At 36.2% G+C, this 15,958-nt stretch overlaps 2 protein-coding genes across 2 annotated transcripts in view; both read right to left on the reverse strand.

The window, feature by feature from the left end:
- Positions 1-1,962: 1,962 nt before the first annotated feature.
- LOC104854727 (olfactory receptor 147) overlaps positions 1,963-15,958 on the reverse strand; it is a 33,616-nt gene continuing 19,620 nt past the window's right edge. Inside the window, exon 2 of the mRNA XM_010613305.2 lies at positions 1,963-2,923. Within this exon, the coding sequence (XP_010611607.1) occupies positions 1,963-2,913 (951 nt within the window). The 5' untranslated portion in view covers positions 2,914-2,923. The remainder of the gene's footprint in view (positions 2,924-15,958) is intronic.
- LOC104854728 (olfactory receptor 147) lies at positions 12,129-13,067 on the reverse strand. Its single transcript, XM_010613306.3, has one exon. The coding sequence runs from the start codon at positions 13,056-13,058 to the stop codon at positions 12,129-12,131; it is 930 nt and encodes a 309-aa protein (XP_010611608.1). The 5' UTR covers positions 13,059-13,067.

The following is a 15,958-nucleotide window of genomic DNA, read 5'->3' on the forward strand; positions in this document are numbered from 1 at the left end:
GTGCCTACTTTGGGGCTTATTCTGAAAAAGTTGCTTGAACTCATCTCTGTTCCTTCATGATTCTTATATCTTTTTTGTTTGCATTTTTTTACATGATGTATAATAGGTTCAAAAACTGTTGTTATCTCTCTGGTATTAGGCAAGCAACACATTCCCTCACTGAGAGAGCTAGAATGTCCCCTGAAGAAGGACAATTAAAAAATATGAGAAAAGAAAGAATAAAAAGAAGTAAAGCTTTTGTAAAGAGAGAGCAGTGGAAGAGTGGGAGGAGATATATGAAAAAACAAGAACAAAGATATATCATATACAAGTATAAATTCCCAATGATGAATATGATTATAACATATACCTAAAATGCACCAATTAAATTAAAAATTTTTTTAAAAGTAAGAAATGCCAAAAAATGATGTCTTACAAGATGGTTCTGCTAAATGCTTGTAAAAGATAAAATGGATGGAAGCAAGAGTCACTTTTGAAGGCCTCAGACCATGATGAAATTCTGACACCTAGAAAAAGAGAGGTAAAAGAATTGACTGGGTAGGAAAATCTCAGACTGCAGTGTAGGTATAAAAAGTCTTGATGAGGATGATATGAGGTCTTGAAGCAAAGATTTCCTACCAAAAAAAAAAAAAATAAGATGCATGTTAGGTAGAAATCCATCAGTACTAGTTCTTCCCACACAAACTGATCGGGCATTGGTGGCTACAATTTTTAATAAGCTGCCCTCTGTCTGAGCACCGTGGTGCACTCGAGGAGCATGGGCTACAGAAGTCCAGGAAAAAAATGGTTTTCTTAATGGAGGGGATAAGATTTTCTAATGCTGCCCCAGTGAACTTTCAAAAAGTAAATTAAGCCCCAAATTTTTGTGGATTTCTCATTCTTATTATTGTATTTCAATAATTATTAGTTACAACAGTAAATAGCAAAGGGCTATGAAAACATACTTTCATTCAACAAAGGTTTAATAATCTCAAAGCTGTCTATAGTTTTAAATATACAGGTGGTAAAAACAAGGGAGAAGTTGAGAAAATTCAGCAAAAAGCATCTATGTTCAATATGTTTTACGACTTATGACACAAAGTTAAACCACAAGATATTTGTAAATATACAGTCCATTATTGTTAATAAACTTCATTGCATAAATAGTACTGGCTGAAATATTTCTACTGCCCTAATGTACAATGTTTTCCTATTGATAATGAAAATAAGAGCTATAATAACTATACGCTCCTTTTCAAAATATTGGGTGCCATTTTAGATTTGACAGTTACAGTGTAAACAATAATACTCTGTTACTGGAACCTTGGGAACACAGGCCTTATTTCCCTAATCATCTTCTTGTATGCTGCCTATAACAATAAGAGGCAGAGGTGTAAATATTCCGGGCAATAATAAATGGGATGTTTCAGATTCTCAGAAGTGTGAGGCCCATGGTGCAAATATTATTATTCTCAAAGTAAACAAGAAAGGTAGAATATGAACATAGGCATGTGAGAAATACAGAAAAGGATCAAATTAGGAGAAACTGGTTCTGCTTCAAACTTTATGGAATTTTAATGGGTTTTCATCAAATCCTGTTGCCTCTACCAGTACCAATAATGAAATATATAAAAATTATTTCACATATTTATCACTTCTCTATTTAGATAAGAAAGAAAAATTTTCCACTTTTTTCTATCTTAAGAATAACCATGCAAAGGGGTATTAAACAATTGTGTACATCACTGGTGTATGTATTCACTGTTAGCATGCTATTGGTTGTTCAGAAAATTTGGTAGAAATGCAGATCATACAGAAACAAACAAAAAAAATAAGATCATCCATACAGAAAATGGTAAGACAAATCTATAATCCATGCAAAACTATCTGTAAGATTACCATGGTATGAATAAAACCTCATCACTAAAAACAGCAATATACAGTTAATGTCCTTTGATTTTCTTACCTTATTACTGCTTCTAATTAGAATATGTCTCTGTTCTCAATTTTAATCTTAACTTTAGTCAGTGCAACTTTCACATCCTTGTTTCTCAAACTGTAGATCAGAGGATTGAGCATAGGCCCCACATTAGTATAGAAAACAGAAGAAATTTTTCCCTCCTCCATAGATCCAGGAGAAGAATATTTAAGATACATGAATGCTGCTGATCCAAAAAACAGAGAAATGGCCATGATGTGAGAGCTACAGGTACTGAAGGCTTTGGATCTTCCTTGCACAGATCTGATGTGCAGAATATTTGTGATGATGAAAACGTATGAAATTAGGATGGTGAAACTGGGGACTGTGATATTAATACCCACTACAATGAGCACTACCACCTTATTGACATAGGTGCTGGTGCAAGAGAGTTGGAGAAGCGGGAGGATGTCACACAAGTAATGGTTGATGACATTGGCATTGCAGAAGGTTAGTCTAAGCATGCAGCCCGTGTGGGCACTGGATCCAGCAAAGCCCATGGCATAGGCAGCAAGAGATAGCCCAGAACAGACCTGCTGAGACATGCTGATTTTGTACAGCAGTGGGTTGCAGATGGCCACATAGCGATCATAAGCCATTGCAGTCAACATGTAGCACTCAGAAATGACAAAGAAGAGAAAGAAAAACAGCTGAGTCATGCAGCCTGCATAGGAGATGACATTCTTCTTGGAGACAAAGTTCATCAGCATTTTGGGAGTGAAAACAGAAGAGTAACAGAGATCAATGGAAGAGAGGTTGAAGAGGAAATAGTACATGGGGGTGTGGAGGTGAGGATTGAGAATAATCAGAATGACCAAACCTAAGTTGCCCACCAGCGTGACAATGTAGATCATCAGAAACAGGTAAAAGAGGGGTAGCTGAAGCTCTGGATGATCTGTTAGTCCACCAAGAAGAAACTCAGTCACCAAGGATCCATTTCCAGAAAGCGTTGTCATTGTTAGAAATCTAACAGAACAGAGGAAAGTTTGTTAATAAAGCACCCAGCTCTTCTTCAAACTCTCATTCATGGGAAGAGGATTGACAAAATTTGAGTAAATTATCCTATAATCTATAGCTGCTGACTGTATTACCACACAATCCTCTTCAACATTCGTATGACCAAAAAGTAAGAAAATATTCCTGTAAGAGAAAGGCTGTGCTCTTATTCTACTTCTTAGAAGGAAGATCATGACAGGTTTTTCTTTTTTAGAAATTCCTATTATTTTACTAGAAAAGTCCATAACATCAATTATATACATGGAAGAGATCTGTGGAAATTTGAGATTAACTATATAAATTTGATAATTAACTATATATCCCAGTGTCACAACATACTCTGCTGTATTCCATTCTAGCTAGACCGAGGATAAAGATTAGGGGGGTGTGCTTGCAATGATTCATTGTGATGACAGGAAAGAAAATAACAATATGACCACTGATTGTATAAGTGGTAAGTTTGAAAAAATTGACAAGCTTTATTTCTATTATATCCAAGTTCCTCTAAATGTAATATGTTTTAAAGCAAAAGACAAATTTCTCCTTTTGATGCTGCTGTGTTCTTCATCTGTAGCCTGAAGCTACTGTAGTTATCTCCGCATCAGTCTAAGACTGAAGCCAACACACCAAGGTTAAGAAGAGGGAAATGGAGACAGTACAGTCAGAGCCCCATGCTGCTGAGTTCCTTTTCTTGGATGCAGTAGTTATCCTCACTTTTCAGCCACATGGAGAGTGAGAAAAATAAATGGAGATTTGATGGATTAAGTCACTCTCCTTTCTCCCAGAGAGTTGACTGCGAACTCTTTCGGTGCACTTGCCACCCCTGTTCTGAGGAGGAACTGGCTTCAGAGTTAAAAGAACTGACCAGGTGCAGTGACAGTCTTCTTCCTTGACAAGCAATAGGGTCTTCCCACAGATCTCACAAGTTAAATGTCCCAGGAGCCATTCTAAGGTGTATATCAAACTTCTAGTTATACATTTTCCAAAAGGATGTGGAAAGAAAAGCACAGACTTGACAGCGGAGCTGTTATGTCACAGAGCATGTAACATAGGCTTCAGTTTTAAAGTTCTTTTAGAAGTAGGTGTCTCCTAGGAGCTTGCCATCATGATAAACTAGGGAAGGAAGACTTCATGGCATCTGTGTTAACACAATAATTCATGATAAAAAATGTGAACTTCCCCAGAGGGATTTTACAGCCTCCAAGGATACATGAAATGTCCCTCTGTTGTTATTCATAAAGATATAAATATAATTAACATCATTAATTATAATTATAGGTACCCTATTAGTTTTTGTAAAAACTTATGTATCATTTAGTAAAGCTTTTTGTTATGCTTATTTTTAATATTGTACATCCCTTTAAATAATCAGTATTTGAACAAGGTACATTTTATTTTCATTTTAAAATAGACTTTTATTCCCACTATTTTTTAATTTTAAAAAAGTGTGCACAGAAACAAAATCCTTTATTTCATGAGAGTATAATTTCTGGTTCTTGTGACTCAATATATTTTTCCCCATAGTAAACTAAAATCAAATCTGCAAGAAAAAAATATCACTCATCACGGGCTAACATTTCAAGAAAACATAATTTATAATTCTCCCGTGTATGTGATAATGCATTTGTCCTTGTGACAAAGCATCTATTTTTACTTATTTTGCAAAAAATCTCTTATCAATATACAAATTCACCTCAACTCTTCACCCAACTTCTACCCACAGTGTCATCTTTCAACTCTTTAGGACAACAACAAAACTAAAAAATTGACTTTGGTATAGTAATGTTAAGTAGACCAGCTATTCACCTCCAACCAGTGAAGATGCACAGTGTGTGCCTATGTGGATATACACATAAATCTTTGCAATTCAATCCTATGTATATATTTGAACTCGGGCAAACTTTTCAACAATCAGGATAAAGCTGTGTTCCACCACCAGGAATGAACTCTGATATAAATCTCTGCATAGTCATAGCTATCCCCATCCATTTTTCATCTGCATCCTTTGATTATCAATAACCTGCTCTTCACAGTTTGGTCATGTCTGAGGATGATGAATGGACTCATACAAATGTAATATTGAAAATTTTTTTCATTCAATGTGAGACCTCTCAGGTGCATCCAAGTTATGTATAATTATTTTCTCTTTAATTGCTGAGTAGTTTTCCATTTATAACAGTCCAAGTTTATTCAATCTTCAATAGTAATTTTAAGCATAACAAGTGGGCCAGGCATTTAGCTCAGTGGCTTTACTGCCTGCATCCCAAGTGAAAGGTCCAGAATTTGATCCCCGGTACCAATAAATAAATAAATAAGAGTAATAAGTCCTTGTTTTGACATAAAATTTATTTGTTTCATTTATCAAAAATATTTCAAGACGGAGGACTTGAGGTTCAGAATGAAGACTGATTTTCTAGAAACTGTCTTTTAAGTTAAGAGGGTCTCCTCTCTCCTTCAAGAATAAAGACCAAACATGCAGATTTGCTAGGTCTTATGATCTGACAAAGGCAAGTGAACACAGAGTATGTTTCATCATTACTCTTTGTGAACATGTACAACATCCTCATGATCAGTCAGGAAAAGGCACTTGGGAATAAAAAGCAGATATACACAATGGAAATCTGTGGCTATTTTTAGTGGGCCACTCCACTCAACAACCATCTCCTCCACCCAGCTTGGGTGCCACAGAAGTCATGCAAAACAGCATGAAGCCAATTACACATCAATTAAAAAAATAAAACTGAGGTTGTATTTGATTTATGTAACCAAAATAAACATATTCAGTTAAAAAAGTACCTAAGGGACAGGTACTGCTAAACAAGAGTGAAAAGAGAAAAGTAAAATATCCACCTTCAAGAAGTTTCAAAAGTTTTCAGAAAAAAAAATGGATGATAGCAATCTTATTATTTTGTATTTTCTACAACTCCACAGTCTACACTGTTTTATTTCACACTAAATTTTTTTAAGTGTTCATGTAAATAAGATACATTTTTAGTCATTTTACAGAGAAATTGTCTCAGTCTCACAAAAGGCATAGCTTCCTCACTGAGAACAAACTAAAGCTAGAGTCTTTCTTCAAATATCTCATTCTTTTAACAACACTCATCTCTAGGACAAAGAAATATGTATTATTGAAAGAAACAAGTTATCATAAATAACAGTTTTAGAAATGGATATTTTCTCTTCCTTTATAAACTAGTGTTCTAATACTCCTTGAAACATAATAGGATACTGAAAATATTATCTAGAAAATACTGTTATATTTTGAGTATCAATAATTATTACAGCATCCTGAAAGAAAACATCAGGTTTATGAATCAATATATATTTTATTATTTTAATCAGTAACTCTTTCCTTTTGCCTTGCCCTGATCCTTCCAGGGTGATCTGCTAATAACCAGATGGAGAGGTCTTCCTACATGGGTAGGGGTGAAACATCGGAGAAGAGCCCTGGAATTATAAACCTGGCACTTTACGGAAGATGCTTCCTCAGCATCTCCTCTCTCTCTCCCAGAAAGAGAGAGGAACAGAAGTGTACCTCACAAAGGTAAACACATATATGTAACCTAGAGAAAAACTAAATAAACTCTTTACATTCACTTGCTTTTAGTCAACTGTAAAATCCATTAATTTTGGAGATTCATGGGATAGAAATGTATCATTAGTCTTCCACTAGTTTAGCTGTAGATATACTTCTGATGTATGTCAAATGAGTGATGAGAGTTACAAAGTTTGCTTTTCAGGGACTTGAAGGCCACTTTTTTCAAAAGCACTGACTTTTTTTTTTTAATTTTATTGAGTTTATTGGTACATTTTAGGGATACAGTACAGTTATTGTATATGTTTGACAGGTGACTAATATGTGGCAAAAAAACCTGGCATCTCTGCATTCATATGCACCAGTCTTATTTCCTACTTTGACTTCAGGGTCAGATTTTTTTCTGCTCAGTGTTGTGTACAGATATCCTAGACGCTTAGGGAATGTCTGTTGAGAACAGATACCACTAACGTCTATAGGTCTGACAGGTAAACCACCAAATTTGATGTTACCATGTTAGCATTAAATTAGAAGTTAGACTACATATGCAGCTTCTTTCTCCTAATTCTGGACTGTATAATATAGTCTGAATATGTCAAAATAGTTTTATCTCTTGGATGAAGTAAGATTTTTATTAAAGGAAGTGTTAAAAATTATCCCCTTTTTCTTAGAAATATTAGAATATTGAGCTTCTTTATTAATCATTCTCTTGTAATTAATACATAAATTTTATAAAATCCACAAAGGTTTCTCATCTTTAAAAAAGTCTTTTGTCAACTTAAAATCTGAGTAGATGCTTCAAAAATTTATTTTCTTTTAAAGGGTTTGGAGACTTCAAGTTGTTCCAATCCTCCAAGGGGATCAAGCTGTCTCAGATAAAAGACTTGCTCATGAAAAAAACTGACTTTTTATTAGAAGAGGAGTTCAAAGGTTTCCAACACACAAAAAGAGAAATGTTCCAGGAGATGGGAATGGCAATTATCTACTCATTAGTACATTGACAAAGAAATTAAAACTTCATAAGAATGAGGTCACAAAATTGTTTAACCCAGAGGAAACATGAGACAGGAAATCACTGTCACCTAGATCATTCTGAGATCCCACAGCAGGTTCTGGCAACTTCTTGATGTCATTGATATAATAAACACAATATAAGCATTGTCCTGCTTAATCATAAATCTGACCTGGAGTGTATAAAATAAATGACAAAGGAACAATAAACATCCCATTATATTCTTGTTGGCCCCTATGATTGTAACCAGTGTATAGTAAATAGTATAATAACCGTCTTGCTCTGATTTTAATTCATAAAAACAGACCATTTGGAAGCCATTGCAAGAGAACTTATTCTAAGCAATTAGAAATTGTTTAGTCCCTGGAGGGAAAACTCTCATTTGGGCTTAAATAATCTCTTTATTCTTACATTTGGTGAATCAATTTGCTTCTCAGATTAATAAATGTCTGTTGTCATCCGCTGCTTGGTCTGCAGAGTTCAGTTCGGGAGCTCGGACTGGGAGGGTAAGGTGCAGAACTCTGGGGAGACTCTGGGGAGACACCAGGCAGACTCTGGGGAGGTTTCTGGAACGCTTCCACTTTATTTAGGAAAGGCACAGGCTTATATAGCTTACATGTGGACAACCATGGGGGAGGAGAGTGGGAGGAGTATTTATCTTATTGGCTAGACATATGGTGGGGTGATTCTTTTCTTGGGCGGGGCGAAGGAATCGCGGACTAGGGGCAGAGGTGTAACCTGTTAGACCCAGCATCTATGCAGTTAGGCAGGTTTGCTCAGCCCTAGATTTATGGTTATTTCCTGGATGGTCATTCTTATGTTGGTTCAATGAACATCATTTTCACATTCGCTATATTTCAATTTACCTTTTTTAGGTTGAAAATATGTATCAAATTATCAGACTGTGCCTCACAAATGTGTACAATTATTATGTATCAGTTTTAAAAAGAAAGAAAAAAATCTATTTATATAAAAGTAAAAGTTTTAGATTTTTGTTTCTGTATTAATTATGTTGTTTGTTTGTTTCTTTGTTTGTTTTGCTTGCTTTGGGGTTTTGTTTTCTTATTTTCCCAGTCAGAGATGCTGGGTCTAGGACTCTGACATGTGACTTTATAGGAATATAAGTAAGCCTTTAACAACCATCATTCATCAAAAATGTATACATAATATGGAGATTCACCAAAACGTTAATATCAAAATGTGTAAGAAATGATATCATCTTTTGTGTTCCTGAAACTGTACAGTAACAAGATAGACACTTGTTTCTTGGAATTTCTATTTTATACTTAATAAAAGAACTTCTTAGAAACATCATTCCTGTATTATAGAATGTTCAACAGTTTATTTTCTCTTCAAGTATATGGCTTTTAACATGATAGTCATTTTTCTCATGTGTCTCAGATGAAATGTATGGCCCAACTTCAGCTTCTTACAGGTATCTTGCTTTCTGTCTTATTGTTCTTCTCTATTGAATGAATGATTGAGTGCATGAATGAATGAATTATAAAATTGTGACTTTCCCCTAATAGGTGTATTTTCTTAAGGATGTAATTCAGTAGTAGAGGCTTCACTAGCATGGGTGAAGGCCTGGGTTTGCTCCTTAATACCTGAAATATGCATATTTTTATTTGTTTCTAAATTTGTACTGATATATTCTCCATATTCTCCTGCATATGGATAACTTTACACTTCAATGTGATATTATATTTTTTAGTTGAAGTTATACCTACAAAAGTGTAAATTTATATCATCTGCATTAAATAAATATGCCCTTGTACCCTAAGTAACATTTTGGCCATTGTTTTAAGATGGTGATATATAGTATATTATTATTATTCTCTAATTATTTGGGCATGAAATTTTGTTTTATTTTTATAGAAGTAAGAATAATTTTATACTTTATTAACATTTACTCATATTACATTAAAATAAATATGCATATGTAAATGTTGTGTATGTGAAAGAAATATGTATTTTTATATATGTATGAATCTTAATATCTCTTGATACAATCTTTAAAACACCAAAAGTATATAACACTTTTAAAATATATGTCATCTAATTTCCTCTGCACCAAAACACTTTGAAATATAAGTCATGCAGAAACTAAGGCTGAGAGAACATAAAATACAAATATTCATCTGGAACCAAACCAGATCATAAAATTCTAAGTCCAGTGGTCTCTCCACATTAGTACATTTTTATTGAAAGAATGAGGAAAATTCAAGGGTACTTCTGCCTAATTCATGTCCTTGTTTTACTTGAAAATAAATTCTTTTTCCCTCAGACATCCAATATTATAAAAGAAACATCATCCCTCTTGCAGGATATGGCAATTTGTTGTTATTTAAAATACATTGTTTCACAAATTTCACTATAAATTATTTATGGAGCCCTCAACGTTTCTCATAGATCAGTTGTAAATGTGCATAAATAGAACTTCAAAATAGTAAAGAAGAAAGCTAAAACCCTTTGTATGATGAATATCAGAGATTTTTTTATTTGCTCTAAAAACATCCACTCTTTTTCCTTTTGAAGCTTTAATGCATCAGGCCCACTTCCCAATATTTTAACTATGTACTGTATACATCTTCTAATGTTTACTCTTCTTTTATTATGTTGTAGTCACCATGACATGTTTTTCATATTTCATCAAGACTGTTCTCCCTTTGGAAAATTGCCCTTGCTCTTCCCTCTGTCTAGAATGCTCCCATGTGACAGTCTCCCCTCAACAGTAAGACCTCAGTTCCAGGACAATTCTTCAGAAAAGTCCTCTGTTAACATCAAATCCAAAGTAAGAGCAAAGTAAGAAATTATTCTATCTTTGGCTTAATTTATGACTTTCTATAGGATTTTTCTGGTATACATGTTTATTTGCTTGTTATCTCTCTTTGTCATGCGCACCTCCACATTACTGCAAACAATAAATTCTCTGAGAGTACAGACATTTTCTATCTTCATTTTTATGTTTTTGTCCTTTAACTGACCCTGGATATTTTGATGTCAAAATTACTTGACTTGCTGATAAATAAAGTACATTATTTGAACTATGTGAAACTCTGAAACAAATGAGACTGAAGATTTCAAATGAAAGGAGTTGCAAATGAATTGACTGTACAATATATTTATAAAAGGACCAAAAGGCTTGTACTTAATTATCAATATACATTTCAGTTAAACTTCTTCCCAGTGAAGACACGGCATCTTTCTCATACCCACACTTCTCCCAAGTGCAAGAAGAGAACTCAGGGGAGGTTCCCTGTTGGGGCATGAGAGGACAGGTAGCCAAGGTGTTGACCCTGAGCCCCGGAATGCTGGTTCTCACTGGGGCACAGGTGTCCCGAAGGCGACGTGCTAGAGCCAAGTCCCTTGACCTACAAACAACCCCCTACACTCTGTGTTTGTTCTTTTTCCAGTTTACACTCCTTTCTGGTCATAAACAGATGTTGTCTTATCTTGATGTTAAGTTCTTAGCTTGAACAGTGTGTATCTACTTGTCACTTCTTGTGACTGATTGTTTATCTTACTCATGCCTCCTTGTGATTGAAGTTTATTACCAACCTCTGAGATCCTGCTTGTGTGAGTGGCCTTAAAACTAGTATATAACACCCTGTGTCAGAAACAAACTGTGCAGGGCCAGGGGTTTAGCTCAGTGGTTCTGCCACCTGCTTTGCAATCACAAGGGCCCAAGTTCAATCCCTGGTGCCTAAAAAAAAGGAATAAACTTTGCCATTAGCTATCAGCTTTTGGTCATTCATTGTGTCCCCTCCTCTAGAAGGAGACCTCAACAGTTCCCTTTCTCCTGGCCACTCTAAATGGTTATTTCCTTTCCTAAGGATTTTTAAAAAATCAATCAGAGAAAGCACAAGACATCAGGAACACAAATGAAAAATCCCCAGTGCTCACTTCGGCAGCACATATACAAATGAAAAATCCCCAAAAACATTCCAATGAGGATTATTAAATGAACAAGATAATAATTCTAAGACTACCATAATGAAAGTCTCCATGACAGTTTCAGTGGAACTCTACATGATTGATCTATAAGGTAATTAGTTTAGCAATGAGTTAGCAAGAATAGGGCCCTGGCTATCACCAACACTGGAAAAACAGGTGACAGACAGACAGTAGATAGAAAAATATCTTACAACTTCTGAATTTATTTATCACTCAATTTTTCTACTTAAAATTTTGTAATTTCTAGGATTGGTATATATCTCACTGGAAGATGTATTAGGTTCAATCTCCAACACCAAAAAAAAAAAAAAAAACAAAAAACCCTTGTATTTTCTGAAAATAAACTAGAAAAATGACATAATGGAGTACTCTTCTCACTCTCCCTCTCTATATATAAAAATAGTGATCAGATCATTCCCCATATATGTTCTTTAACTTAGAAATTGTATCTATAATTAACTTAGTTTGATCACTTACTATACTCTTAGTTCTTTTGATTTTTCTTCTTCTTCTTGCTGTCCTTGCTATTTTGCAGTGCTAGAAAACAATCCCAAGCTCTGTGTATATTAGCCAAACCTTCTTTCACTAAGTCACAGGCTTAGTCCATTCCACAGTTTTACACATCACATTCCCGAACTAAGATTTGTCATCAATAACTCAGGACTTATTTAGCAGAGCACCCTTTTATCCAAAGTCTTTCTCAGTGCAGTGTGGACATCTTTGTTTTTCAGACTGTAGATAAAAGGGTTCATCATTGGTCCCAAAAATGTATAAAAAATTGAAGATACTTTATCTTGATCCAGAGATATAGTAGAAGGCTTAAGGTACATGAATGCTGAAGCTCCATAAAAAAGAGAAGTGGCAATTATGTGAGAACTGCAGGTACTGAAGGCTTTGGACCTGCCCCTGGCAGATTGGATAGAGCAGATATTGGAGAGGATAAAGGTATATGACATGAAGATGGTGAGACTAGCCACTGTTATATTGACACCCACCACAATGAAGACAACCATTTCATTGATGGAAGTACTTGTGCAAGAGAGCTGCAAGAGAGGAGGTATTTCACATAGATAATGATTAATGACATTACTGTCACAGAACGTGAGTCTAAGCATGCACACAGTATGGGCCATGGCACCCAAGAAGCCCATTGCATACACACCCGCTGTCATCATGAGGCAGACCTGTTGGGACATGATGACCTTGTACAGCAGGGGCTTACAGATGGCCACATATCTGTCATAGGCCATTGATGTCAAAATATAGCATTCGTCAATTACAAAGAAAGCAAAGAAAAAGAGCTGAGCCATGCACTCAGCATAAGAGATGATGTTCTGATTTACAAAACCCATCAACACTCTAGGAGTTACGACAGAGGAGTAGCAGAGATCGATGAAGGATAGGTGGAAGAGAAAGTAATACATGGGAGTATGAAGGTGAGGATTGAGATAAATCTGAACAATCAAGCCCAGGTTCCCCAGCATGGAGACCACATAGATTCCCAAGAAGAGGAAGAAGAGAGGCAGCTGGAGCTCTGGCTGTTGTGTCAAACCCAGCAAGACAAACTCAGTCACTGAAGAGCCATTGCCTGAGGCCATTCTTCCCTGTGGCAGTTCTGTGGGAATAAGAGAAGTAGTAACATGTTTACATTAAAATGAGATACCAGGTCTCTCCTCCCAACTCCAGGATAAACAGATTGACATTCACAAGGGAAGAATAAACTGATGCCCACCTTTTCATTTGCCTTTATTGTCATCATTTTAGAAGACAGAGAGAAGGTATAAAGAAGACTATTGAGAATGATGTAGAAGGCAATTTCAGGGCCAGGGATTTAGCTCAGCAGTTCCGCCAACCCACCTGCTCTGCAATGGTAAGGTCCCAACTTCCATCCCCGGTACCAAACCCTAGAAGGCAATTTCTGGAAAGATGGATTTTAGGAAGCCTAGAAGTGCTCTCAGTTCTGCAGCATCTCTGATCCACTTCTGCCTCAACAGTCCCCTCCCTGCTCAGGGTCAGTAGTGATCTCAGGGCACAGGAGGTGAGGCATTTCAAGAGCTCACTGAACCCTTGGGTTTGCAAGAAAAATGGCAGAAGAGATGCAATTCAGCACTCACCCTTTGGCATCTTGGCTTCACGGAAGGATTTATTAACTCTCCCCCTCTGTTTTCAGAGTGGCAAGTGGATCTGATGAGCTTGAGAAAATAGAGTCCAGAAAAGCAGCTTTGCTTTTGTTTTAATTGCTGTTGCTCAGTAAGAATTTTGGACTGAGCATCAGAACACAGCCCACAATCCCCCATCCTCTAAGCAGCCATGAATTGTCTATCATGATTTCTGCTGCTGACTTTGCCCAGTATCCTCTCCAGCCCAGGTAGCAAATATGATCCACTGATGACAAAGAACCACCTGACAGTATGACCGGAGGGGATTTTATGAGTTCAGAACCCCTAGGGTCCTGATTAAAAAATATGAAGACCTGTTTTTCCTCAATATTTTCTCCAGAGATCAAGCTTAACAGCTAAAAGAGATGACATGTGCTGCATTCACATACAAATTAATGATAATGGCATTAGTTTATTGAAGTGATACCATTTTACATACATTTTTATTTCTTTCCAAATGGGGACCTCTCTGTATAAAATTGCAAGTCAACTTGCCCTGTGTCCACGGTGGATTTTACTTAGTACCTGTGACTACCTGAGATACTATGTATTTGTTTTTGCTTGTAGCATATTCCTTCAGAGCATAGACTCCCACACATTTGACTCTAACATCCACAGTGGCAGAGGTCTTGTCTGCTTTCTTCAGAGCTATTTCTACGTCTGAAGAGCAATCTGTGGAACTTATAGTAGGTGCTCAATGAACATATGTATAATAAGTGGAACCCTTTCACCTTCTTCCTAAAACATACCCTGGATGATACACAAACCTTCTTGCACAAGCTGTCAGAAAGGTCCCAGTGCATCTTCCCACCTGAGAGCAGCACAGAAAAGGATCAGAAGGTCGATTTAGATCAGTGCAGTGCAGGGAGCTCTCAAATGCCCAGGCCCTGTTCAATTCAGGTGGGAGGAGTTTGGGAACCACTCAAGGGTTTTATATGTCATTTTGCAGAGGTTTGAAATAACCTCAGTGCTGCTTTAGAAGCATAATATTCAACCACTAGCTGGGATGAGTGGACTTAGAGGTAAGGTGAACTCTGGGAGGCAACTGAATGAAGGATTCAGTGAGTGACTCAACAGAGAGAAGGAAAGGAAGAAAGAAAGAAAGAAAGAAAGAAAGAAAGAAAGAAAGAAAGAAAGAAAGAAAGAAAGAAAGAAAGAAAGAAAGAAAGAAAGAAAGAAAGAAGAAAGAAAGGGAAGAAGGAGGAAGGAGAGAAAGAAAGGGAAGAAAGAACGAAGGAAGGAAAGCGGGGAGAAAGGGAGGGAGGGAGGAAGGGAGAAAGGGAGAAAAGAGAAAGGAAAGAGAGACAGGGAGACAGAGAGAAAGAAATAAGAAAAACTTCCCTGAATTAATGTCACTGCTACAAGTGGCTCCAAGAAAAAATCCTAAACTGGAAATATTGTAAGGGAAGATTCTGCTGGATTTTTCACTAAGGGCATAAAATTAAGCAATACAGTATTTTAGTAAGTTTTAGTGGGCACCCAAGTACACGTGTACAGTAGAAGAAGGCTCAAGAAAGGCTAAGTCATGCTCAGGTGAAACATCAGACCATGAAGAAAACATTGGGGTCCCTTCCATAGGTGATAAAGGAATGAGTTAGTGAAACCAGTGGAGAAAGCACAAAGAAAAATAACAGAGGGAAAAAAATAATTTAGAAATCCTCCAGTTGTACATTTCATACTTAAGATAATTGGAAACCCAACCATCTAGTCCCAGTTATTCTCAAACCCCTCAAACTACTAAAGGACTAAAAATTCTTCAGGGAAAATTTGAAATACATCTCATAGAACAGGCATTCCTTGTAGGTACAGTGGTGATGAGGACTTGGTGATTCATTAAAATTTGTGTTTTCTATAGAAATGGTTAGAGCTTGTATTCAGGTGATACAATAATATAAAATGCTCCCTCTAATTTCACATTATAGCAGATCACATAGGGAGAAGGCTTATGTCAAGTTCTAAGGTAGTGCTCAAGATGAGGACCATACATCCACCTTAATGCCACCAGGATACAGAGGGCTAAATATGTTAAGAAAGTATAGACAGTGAGTGTGCTCTTAAATTACAAAATGATCATCCCCTTGCTATTTTTGTTTACATAATGGAAATGTTAGTCTAATTCAGCTATAATCAACTGTGTTCTACTTTTCACTGAGCTATGCCACAACATTTTAAAGCCCAGTGTATCTCACCTTGTCAAAGTAAGAGGTAATTTAAGACAATATGCCTTATTCTACACTACATTTTTGTAAAAATGCAGACAAAAAAAATGTACATTTACAATAAATGGACTTTTGATTTTCAGAATTATGTCACACTGGGATAACCTGTTTCAAACAGAA

Source organism: Fukomys damarensis, unplaced genomic scaffold (assembly GCF_012274545.1).
Source record: "Fukomys damarensis isolate Sample0158 unplaced genomic scaffold, DMR_v1.0_HiC HiC_scaffold_16, whole genome shotgun sequence".
Classification (NCBI taxonomy): domain Eukaryota; kingdom Metazoa; phylum Chordata; class Mammalia; order Rodentia; family Bathyergidae; genus Fukomys; species Fukomys damarensis.